This window comes from Sprattus sprattus, assembly GCF_963457725.1.
Source record: "Sprattus sprattus genome assembly, chromosome: 10".
In the NCBI taxonomy this organism is placed as follows: domain Eukaryota; kingdom Metazoa; phylum Chordata; class Actinopteri; order Clupeiformes; family Clupeidae; genus Sprattus; species Sprattus sprattus.
Genome location: NC_137908.1, coordinates 20,515,762 through 20,526,796, shown reverse-complemented (window position 1 = coordinate 20,526,796; position 11,035 = coordinate 20,515,762). Strand labels below are relative to the sequence as shown.

The 11,035-nt window shown below is 41.1% G+C and overlaps 2 protein-coding genes across 2 annotated transcripts; one reads left to right on the top strand and one right to left on the bottom strand.

The window, feature by feature from the left end:
* Nucleotides 1–883: 883 nt before the first annotated feature.
* Nucleotides 884–2,659, bottom strand: mkrn2os.1 (MKRN2 opposite strand, tandem duplicate 1; the record flags this gene model as incomplete). The annotated part of the gene is made up of 4 exons (XM_080845455.1): nt 884–1,121; nt 1,446–1,608; nt 2,247–2,293; nt 2,409–2,659. The coding sequence occupies 4 exons, from the start codon at nt 2,657–2,659 to the stop codon at nt 884–886; spliced, it is 699 nt and encodes a 232-aa protein (XP_080701581.1).
* A 329-nt stretch (nt 2,660–2,988) lies between these two features.
* mkrn2 (makorin, ring finger protein, 2) lies at nt 2,989–10,144 on the top strand. The gene is made up of 8 exons (XM_080846025.1): nt 2,989–3,055; nt 3,478–3,606; nt 3,901–4,100; nt 4,364–4,686; nt 5,105–5,319; nt 6,998–7,108; nt 8,536–8,680; nt 9,068–10,144. The coding sequence occupies exons 1-8, from the start codon at nt 3,030–3,032 to the stop codon at nt 9,215–9,217; spliced, it is 1,299 nt and encodes a 432-aa protein (XP_080702151.1). The 5' UTR covers nt 2,989–3,029; the 3' UTR covers nt 9,218–10,144.
* Nucleotides 10,145–11,035: the final 891 nt, after the last annotated feature.

Genomic DNA, 11,035 nt, shown 5'->3' with positions numbered 1-11,035 from the left:
AGATCTTATTTCATTTGTCTGGACAAAATATTAATCTTAGTTTCTTAGCTAAATACACATATTATATATTTTTTAACCACATCTAGGCTCATCCCACCTGACACAGGTTTCGGTGATTCATTGCCAAATGGATTGGAATATACCCAGAAGCATAGAAAAGCGTGCTATCATAACTCTTTCCAGCATTAGGATGGCATGACATGGCATGGTATGATCTACTTTTTTATTAGTGTAGGCGGTCTTGTGACAGTTCTTTTTTTTCTTTTAGGCACTTCTTAAAAGGGCAGGGCTCCATGATCTCACATTACATCGAACTGATTAATGATGGAATGAACTAACAAACTAGGGAACGTTCTGAATTCTGGGTGAGTTGGCATGGAATCATCCAGTGAGTGTTTTCTTTTTTCAATTAGTTCAATTGAAAGTTATGCATGAGTGGCAATCAGAGCACAGGAAAGGGTCTGTGCATGATGCAATATGATCTTCATCTTAAACCCCCACAACAGCAGATTGATGACACAAAGCTACCCTGCCCTGTGGGATAGGGCACACTTTGAAATGCAATTCTAAACCTTTTCAGAGCAGACACAGTGCAGCTGTATCACATATACATTGTTTACATTGCATAACAGAGGCACAGTACCCAATGTGCTGCACAATGTAATTGAAAAATTGGCAAAGTAAGAAATTGCTCCATGAGTGCAGTCACACATTTATTTTGTCAGTGTTTTTGTCTGAATTTACAGAGTTTGTTGGATTTTAAATTGATTGTTACAATTACAATCCATTTTACAATGAATGATTAACACCGATCACTTTTCTAATTCAGATGAATGACCAACACTGATCACTACTGACATTCATAAACAGAGATTAGGAGTGTTCAGCTGTCTGTCTTTAAATTAACATTCTCTTGTTGGTCAGCAATATAAAAACCATTCTGTGATATCTCTTGGTAAACTCTGATGTATTTTGAAGCTGTCTTAACTCTGGGTAGGATGTGCGTCCCTGTAAATTCATCCCTGCTCAAAGAGGTTTTCCCTTCCAGAGAGTGTATGTGGTTTATAAAGGCCAAGGCAAAACCATAGCAGCAGGACCCAAACTCCCTCTCCTCGTGAAACCTGTAAGGCACAAGGTTAAGATGTAGCTGTGTAAAGCAGTAGCAGCCTGAATAACACTTTCAATCTATTGGCACCAGACTGAAGAGGAGTCCCTGAAATATGCAGTATGCTTTCAAATATACACACATCCATTTCAGGCACTTAGATCTACAAACTCCTGTTTTTCTCCATAACATTTGTGTTCTGTACACTCACCATGGAACAGCTCAATATATATGTAGCTCTTCTGATCTAGGACCTCATTCAGTATTGTAAATGTTAACTGGTCTAAGATATTGTGTTATCCTTTCTACTTATAGCTTCACTGCTCAGAGTCCTCCGTACCGTTCTGGTGTCCAAGTAGAGAGGGAGCAGAATTGCTCAAGCTGCCTGTCCCAAGAGTGTTTCAAGTTGTCTCTCCAAGGTGGAACTAGCTGCAAAGATACACATTTCTCCCAACCATGGTCATCTCTCCGAAGTCCAGATAAGGTGTAATTATACACAACACCTTAAAAGAAGCATGGAACAATCTGATCATGGGCAGCTTTGACTTTACATCACTTATGATGAAGAAATGTAAATTGTGAAATATAGACCTACTTAACCAATTATAGTGGGTTTAATGATAAGTTGCAAAGATGTGTTGGTGTGTGAATGTCCTATAACATTATCAAATAGGCTACAACATTGAAAACCTTATGTGACAATTTGCCACTTTTAATACCATGTTTTTATTAGCCGCTACTGGTATTATCTTCACAGTTGTCATATATGGTCATGTGAAGGATAAACAAATAAATGTCTCTCCAACTAGCCGGCTATGCACTTCTGTGGTCTGGGTCGAAACACCCCGCGAAAATGTAGCTTTCACAGCACGACATCGGGAACAAAAGACATGGAGTTACAATGATACAATGCTAGCAAGCTTTACAAAGTGTCAGCTATGCTGTTGTTGATGTTTGTGCATGTATATACATATATATATACATGAATATATATATTATTATTATTATATTATATATTATTATATTATTATATATATACATGAATATATTCAGTAGTTAGATTGCTACCAAAACTGCTGCTTTGAAAAAGTATACCTGTGACAACGAAAAGGAAGGCCTAGCCTGCATGTATGCCTATTACCTGTGGAATTTGTTACCCCAACGTGAAGCTCTGAGTCATGCCATTCCCTGCCAATTAAAAAATATAAACATAAACATTTGACAACGGCTATATGGTATGCTCTATGACATAATCATTTCAGACGTAGGCCTTAGCTATCTGTTCAAATGTAATATTGCCTACCCGAGAAAAGATGGTCCGTAAACAGATCCGATTGTAAAAGCACACGGGACTTTGTGTCCATTGGCAAATGGACTAGGAATGCTGACAGGTGCGTTGAGGAGGTCGAACGATAAAGTTTCAAAACAGATGGGACATTGTTTAAATTCGTTTTCTCTGGGACCCTCAAAATCTACATTTGCAAAGGTAGGTAAAACTGCAAAACAATAGATGTCCTTCTCACAATGGTTGAATTTGATGATTGTTCTGTCCATTCATAATCGTTTTGACAACATAACTAGCCTACCAACCAACAGGTAAGGAGGAGGCGGAGTCTATCCCTGTAGCTTTGGGCGCAATAAATCGTTTGAGGACAACACCAGTACTTGGCAGGTTCCCACATTCCACTGTGTAATCTGTCTGTTGTTTTTCTTTAAATAAATAAAGTGTCTAGAATATGGAAAAGTATACTGTGTGAAGTAATTATTTTAATATTGCAAATAACATTTGACTACTAGTTCAGGTCAGGACAACGGCGCGGAACCATTGGATAATCAACCACTAGAGTAAGTGGGAGATAGTTGCGGGTTGCACTCGAGCGCAATAACAGGAACACCAACAGGACAGGTCCTATGGAATGAAAAAATGTCCACAAAGCAAGTCACCTGCAGGTAAATGAAACACGCTGGAGTCCAATATGTTATTTTCAGTCGTATTAGTAATATGTAAGCAGTGTGTCTGTATGATTCTATCAAATGTGCTATGATGAGACAATAGACATAGCAATGGTGCAGCCTGAACTGGCTAGCGTGCCCCGGCTAACACGCTAACGTTAGCCAAATTGTCAATGTCGCCTGTTGTGGGAAGAACATGATCAAGTAGAACATCAATGACGCACGGCTCTTAATGAAATGTTATTTCAAACCATTATTCTGAATGAAACAAGTTTGGTAAAGGCTGCCTCGCGACTTTTTTCCCTACCGTGGTTATTGCGTATTTGGTAACACATTTCCCTTGTTCTTTGAATAAGTTGTTCAGATAACTTGTCCTGTCTTGCACCGTCTGAACGTCACATTTTCATCTGTTTTTGAAGATATTTCCTCCATGGCGTGTGTCGAGAAGGAAGCAGATGTATGTTTTCACATGATCTGGCAACAAGTAAACCATCAACAATATGTAAATTCTATCAGAAAGGTGTCTGTGCCTATGGAGACCGCTGCAGGTACATTCCAATCCGTTTATAACTGTTTGATGCTGCGAGATGCGTTGGTCTCTGATATGAGTTGTTCGGGAGGGATATAATGCATTTTTTTCTTCTGAAATAATGGCGTAAACATAACACAATCAGCCTGGAATTTGCACTCTACTCTAATGAAGTTGTCGTCTCTTACTTCCATTGACATAAGATCCAAAATTAATCTGTGAAACACGGAATTGCCCATCTTTTAGTGCCAATATATTGCCAAAATATTTGCTTTTGCCTTACCAACGTTACTTAAGCCTGATGCCTGTGTAGGTATGATCACATCAAGATCTCATGTGGTCGAGGAGGAGGGGGAGGAGGTGGTGGCAGTAGTACCGGGCCTGTCAGTGGTCCTCCAGGCGTTGATGTGGCTAGCAGAAGCAGCACCAGTTCAGGACCTCCTATGTCAGGAGCAGGTCCGCCAACAAGCACGGGAAGGCAGGCCAAAAAGCCAGTGGTGCTAAGAGACAGAGGTAGGTGGAACCATCATTTCTGCACTCAGCTCATTTTGTGTCTTCTCTGATAGGTCTTTGAAATATCATTGTAAAGCATTTTTCCCATTTTTTTTAAAGTCATGTTTTGCATCCATTCTTCTTTGATCTAACACAGTCAACAGTGGATATACATGTTCAATCCTGTTTTAATATTACTGTGGTTTAATCATTTGTCACTTCTCCTTATGCAAGGTAATTTACATGGAAGTATGAATCACTCGCTTCCTTTACTTTTCCTTCAGCGCTGGGCTGTGACAGAGGCCTTCCCCACTCAGCAGAGAGTGCGGAGGTGCTGGAGGAGCGCTGGGAGTACAGAGATGGCGGCGGGCAGCAGGCCAAATCCCACTCCTACCTCGACGCCATCCGAAGTGGGCTGGAATGCTCTGCCGCCGCGACCGCCTCCTCCTACCCTGAGGTGCCCCAGACACAACTGTGCCCTTACGCGGCTGCTGGACAGTGTCACTACGGCAACAACTGCCCCTATCTCCATGGGGACTTGTGTGAGATTTGCAGGCTTCAGGTGTTACACCCACTTGACCAAGAGCAGAGACGAGCACATGAAAAGGTGAGGAAGCTCACTTGACATGTTGCTCACCTTTGATTGGATGTTGTTTTCCACAGAGACAGATGGTGGTGTATTGTTGAATGAAATATACACTCGCTTAGCCACATGGGAAACACAAAGAGCTTGCAATGCATTCATTTGGTGGGATTAGAGAAGGAAAAGAAGGATGCTACTTGTTAAATGTCATTCTGTAATTGCTCTTTTGACAATAGCCATATTGTGTATGGGAAGCTTAAGTACAAGTTTGTCATCCCAATTTTTTTTCCAGCATGTATTAATTTCCCCCTTTAATCTGCTTCTTCATTAAATTAAAACACTTGTTTTCTGTTAGCTAATAAGGCCATGCCTTCCAGCCCCAGTCATAATTGAGATGTCTCAGATTTGAAAAGAATCTAAGGCAAGCTCTCTTCCCATTTAGATGTGCATGGTTGCATTTGAGTTGGACATGGAGAAGGCATTCAGGGCCCAACAGAGCCAGGACAAGGTGTGCAGCATCTGCATGGAGGTGGTGTACGAGAAGGCCACCCCTTCTGACCGACGCTTCGGCATCCTGTCCAGCTGCTGCCATACCTACTGTCTCAGCTGCATCCGCCAGTGGCGCTGCGCCAAGCAGTTTGAGAACAAGATCATCAAGTGAGTGCCAGGCAGACTGGGAACTATGGGTTTGGGTGTGAGTGTGTTTCAAAAGAGATGGCGTTTTCATAGCTGTGTTCACTGTGACCCCTGTGTGTGAATAGAAAGCATGGATGTATCAGAGGTGTGTCAAATATTGGAGGTCCCTGAGTGTTTTATGCTGCTCCTGCTGCTGTGTGTTACCGGAATTCCCTGACTATAAACCGCATTACAGTATTTAATGTAATTTAAAAGGGTTAGTTAAAAGGTTGTACAGGATGACCATTTTAAGCAAAAATGCTACACCCTCTCCTCGCATACAACAACACACGCATAGGCTACCTCATTCCCACTTACGTTTATTTAGTGTTATGGTGTCGTGGGGGAATGGACGCTAGATGTTTAAGTTGAATTGTTTATAGATCCCCTGGCAACCTCTGAATGAATGTGTTCGAGAAGGGCAAGGGGAGAGTATATTTAGCCATTTATCATCATCCACAAGTGGTTGTGATCACACTGAACCCAACGCTGCCTTTTTTTGGTGAGCTGAATTAAGGAATTAAACTTTGCTTCAGGTTATGCAAAAAACAGTGTAACTTGGTTGCATAGTTGCTATGCTAGCTCACAAAATAACCTTAAGTGGTTCAAATGGCAGAGTTCCATTCGCATGACATGATAGCTAGTAATGTAGCTTATGTTAGTCTCCTCAAAATGTTAATAGTAAAACGTACAAACCCTCAGGGTGGATGTGCAGCTTTGAAAACAAGTTCATATTCACTTTATATTGAAATGAGTTCATATTACATATGCTAGCAACTACCAACTGTTAAGATGATTCCCTAAGCAAGGGGTAGCAAGGAAAGGTCATACCTAGGTTTACTGGCTTGAGACCTTGTATTACACTCCATAGCATCCCATTAAATCAGCTACAATCGGGTGGAACACACACACCTGTTCCTTTGTTCATTATGGAAGACGAGTGTGAATGTAAATGTGTTCTATCCCAAGTTGTTTTAATGGGATTTATATGTGAAAAAGGGAGAGAGAGACCCATTCTACCTGGAGAGTAACTGTGCGTGTTTCTAACTTCCGGGCAAAAAAAAAATCCATTCCCATGTATAGACTTCCCGAAGAATTAACGGCAGAGCTGCAGGAGTTTTTTCAAAATCAATGTATAAACTGTGGTCAATGGTTGGGAAATTAGGGTATGAATACCAAAATACTATTTCATCCTTTAAATGGCAGCAAATGTTACATGTGTTTTTTATTTTGGATCTTTACTAACAGAGAGGCTTCAGATCCCCGTGGATGCAGTGTAATCTATGAAAGGGTGTTGTATGGTCTGAGACCTATGAGGGTCACTGAGATCAAAATGTTTTTCTTTAAAAAACCTGCAGGGGGCGGCAGGACATTGAAAGTGCTCTAGTAGTGCACATCACACAATCACATTAGGACCAAGTGCATCTAGCCCATCAAACAGAAGCTAATGAGTCTGAAACAAGCAGTCTGCACCACAACTGGCCTGTAATTCTCTATGTATCGATGTGGAATGCTTGAGTGGAGCAAGGCAAAGGAATGCAACAGGGAATCTTTCCAGTGTTGACAAGGGATTATTCTTGCCGAGCATGAGAACAACAAACAACCTATTGACATATTTGCTTATGTTTTTAATGTGTCTGTTGTTTTTTACTGTGTCCAGGTCTTGTCCTGAGTGTCGAGTAGTGTCTGAGTTTGTCATTCCCAGTGTGTATTGGGTTGAAGATCAGGATGAGAAGAATCGTCTCATTGAAGAGTTCAAATCTGGCGTCAGGTAAGAGAGATTGGAAGTGGCATACAGGATTTTGTGTAATGAGGTTTCACTTCTTCTGTTTTCACACACACAGTACACCTCACCACATATCAGTGCTGTTTAGTTTGTTTGTTGTTGTTGTTCTAGAAACATAAAAACAAATGTAGTTATTATACGTCTTTCTGACATTATACTATGACCTGGACTTAATAACCGCTAGTCCCCAGTAAGGCAGCAGCTTTTTTGTCTCGGCCATGTGGTTTAGTGACCTTGGGCCAATCATAGAGAGATGAGGTGAGCCGGCGGGCTGCGGTCAGAACGCTCCAAGGGGCTCCACTGAAATAGCAACCCCAAAGGTCATGAGCCAGGTCTCTGCATCGACTGGAGCACTTGCCTTTGAAGACCCTATTGATTGGCTTAATAGGTTAGGGCGGTATCACATACATTTTATTCTTCCCTCCACTATTCGGTCAAGGGAAGCTTGTTCGAGACCACTAGCATCAGCAGTCCCATCTAGGATACACATGTCCACTCTTGCCACCTCCAGACATGATTTGTTGATAATCACACCTGAAACCTATTCCACCCATTGCCATCCTTTATGTTGTGTTATGTCTGTAACCCCAGCTATGCCCTTTAGGTTTAGCGGTAACAATCCTTAGGGCTGTTCCACACCAGGTGTGTCGCTCTTGGGTGACGGTTTGTTAGTCATATTGACAGCATACCAGCAACGTTACATAACTGACAACTTTAACTGTAGTTTCGATGTCTAGGGTCTAGGCTTTATGTCACGGACATGGATAAAAAACTATAAATATTATATATACACATATATATTATATAAGTGTTTTACCAAATGCATGTTATGAAAGTGGAAAGTGGAGGCTACATGTGTGCTATGTAGTCATAGCAAAAACCCAATGTAGTCTTAAGTTCTATGATGTCAATCAAAGGCAAACCCAATGTAGAGATATACGGCTGGCAGTAGCAGGGCCGCAGCAGCATCACTGGTAATGTGGACAAACACGCATGTGCGCCGCAGTACTTCAGCAATATAGCCATCATGCACACGCGTGCAACTGGTGCGGAACACTGTGTGACCTTATTCGTCACCTTTAAACCACAGGGCTCTTTTTCCCTTCTCTGTGCATAAATTAGTCTCCCAGAGACATGAAGACCTAATGTGACCTTTTGTGTCCCAATCAAGTCAACACTCTTGAGAAGTCTTGATCACAAGCAGAACATTTAACACTTCTAATCCATGACTGACTGAATGTTTGAGGAAAGCACTGAAGTATATTTGCAACAGAACTGATATGGATTGACTGCTGATTGAAATAGTCTCTTTTTTAAATGATGATAATTACATCCCAGTTGCCCTAGGTCACATGTGATTCTAATCGTCATAGCGCATGGTATCTGACACGCTCTTGTGCTTGTCCTTGAAGTAAGAAGCCCTGCAAGTACTTTGACCAGGGACGAGGATCATGCCCCTTTGGAGGGAAGTGCCTGTATTTGCACGCCTATCCTGATGGCACACTGGCAGAACCGGACAAGCCTCGCAAACAGCTCAGCTCCGAGGGGAACGTGCGGGTAAGAATAGGAATGCCGGTCTCCTCTTAGTGACCTCTACAACCTAGTGTCCCTGCCAACCCACTTAGATGGCTGTTAGATTTGGTCACGGAGGATGAATGCATTTATGTATAATGACAGTGAACAGCAACATTGCAACAGAATACAGTCATTGCTAACTACCAAGGTTAAGATGTCAGTTCTGAAATATAACTGAGAATTTTAAAAGTGTCTGTCTGAGCAAAGGCTGAGAGTCTCACGCTAAAAATGCCTCCTTTAGACACTGTTGTGACACATTATATAATCAGGTTATAAATTGTATTAAGGCGCATTGTGTAACCTCCTGGTATGAAATTGATTGATAGATAAACGGATGGGTGTGAGTAATCTTGTCATGTTGCCTTGCAGTTCCTGAACTCCGTGCGGCTGTGGGACTTCATCGAGGAGCGTGAGCATCGCGGGGCCTCCCAGTATGAAGACGAAGTCAATGAGTTGGGTGATCTCTTCATGCAGCTGTCAGGAGCAGGCAGCGAGAGCGGGGCCCCGGGACATCAATGAGCCCCAGTACTGAACCCCAGCACCCTACCCAGTCCAGTCCAACCCGGCAGTCACAACCACTCATGTCCCACAGGATCACCTACAGGCTCATATCAAACTGTGTACTGAACTGGGCAATAAAAGATGTGCTCACTGGTAAGCCTTTCATGTTGACAAAATGAGGCTTTTTAAAATACCATTTTTACTGGGTGGTACATTTTTAGGGAAAGACTATGGCAGTTCTGTAAATGAAAAAAAAAAAAAAAAAAAAAACAGTTGTAAATTTACTGTACTCGCACCAATACAGTTATGTTTGTGAAAGCTGCTATATTTTCTTAATGCAATCAGGCAAACTATGCCAGATTGACATACATTTTCTCTCACAGAAAGGTCTACTTGCCAATCTGTGACAGGAGTTGAGAAGCTGATACTGGCAGTGGCACATAGCTCCCTAATGCACTTTTGTAGCAAGAGTGGAGTTCTGTATGACAAAAGGCAGATCAGTGCACATCTAGTCTATTCAGACTAGTTATGTTTGTGGCTAAGCAGTTATATACAAAATGAAATAAGGAAAAAAAAGTCCATTCTTAGGGCCAGAGTTCAAGCAGTGGATTTGCAGTGGGTCTCCCAACCACCATTAGGATTCTCAGAGATTCTCTTACTTTCCCTGTAGTTGAAATCAAGTATGTGTTTGTGGTCTACTATTTTGTGAATGAAGCCTTACTATTTTAGATCTCAGAGCACTTAATTCAATATTGAGTACTTTGAGTCATGTCCATTTTTTAGAATTATGCAGAATTACATCAAATGCTTATTTTAAGATTTGGAGGGTCAATCATATGAAATCCAGTTACAGAAATACCAGGCAGCTCAGAATTTCTTAGCATTTTTGTCAAAATTGCCCTCTATAAAATCATGCAATATATAAATAAGTGTAATTACGTTAAATTCAGTTGTCCTGTCTTGCTTTCAAGTCCCTTTGGTGGAACCTAAAGATATGAAAAGAATACCTCTTATTGTTTCAAAGAAAGGCTTTTTAGAACAGTGCAAAGATTTGGCACTGAAAAAGTTAAAGCCAAAGTGAATTAATGTATCCAGTTTGTGTGAGTTGATGCCTGTCATCCTTTCGAGTTAAGTCAACTGTATGCAATGCTGTGTAGACCTGTACTATAGACGGACTCCATTGCTTCTGGTCAGTGTCTCTAAGATGCTCTCCTGAATGGCTAATTCCAACCTGCCTGTCACAAGTTTAGGATCTGAACATGAGGAATCTAATCCAGCACACTCCAGGAGTTTAGGTGATATCTATGTGTACCCTCCTTTAATTTGATTGTGTAGATTATCTCAGACCTTATGGTTGTGGACCCTTTGCCTAGCACCTTTCTGTGACTTCCCTGGTGATTTAGCCCAGGAAGGTTTTTTGCAGAACAAAAACAGTATAAAATATGGTGTTTGAAAAATTAGTGTTCAAGTCAACTTGTGTTCAAGCTTGAATATAAGGGCATGTGATGTTTAAAGTCATAGGAATTTTAATCATATAAAGTCTTGTTGAGTGGCACTGGAAAGACTAATGAATTAGCAGTGGTTCTGGTGTGTAATTACATTGCTCAAGTGTTTGCAGTGATGGATATTTACAGGATTGGCCTTTTTCATACATCTATAAGTCGACATTACAGGCCATCATTTGACTTAAAGCTCTCTTCCCCACAAGTATTTGTGAAATGGCATTGCCATTAAAATAATTAAATTTGTATCACTTCCTGATATAATTAAAAGTGATATTTCATGCAAATATGAAAATGTGTTTTATGTTTTATAAAACTGTAAATGAGGTATGTA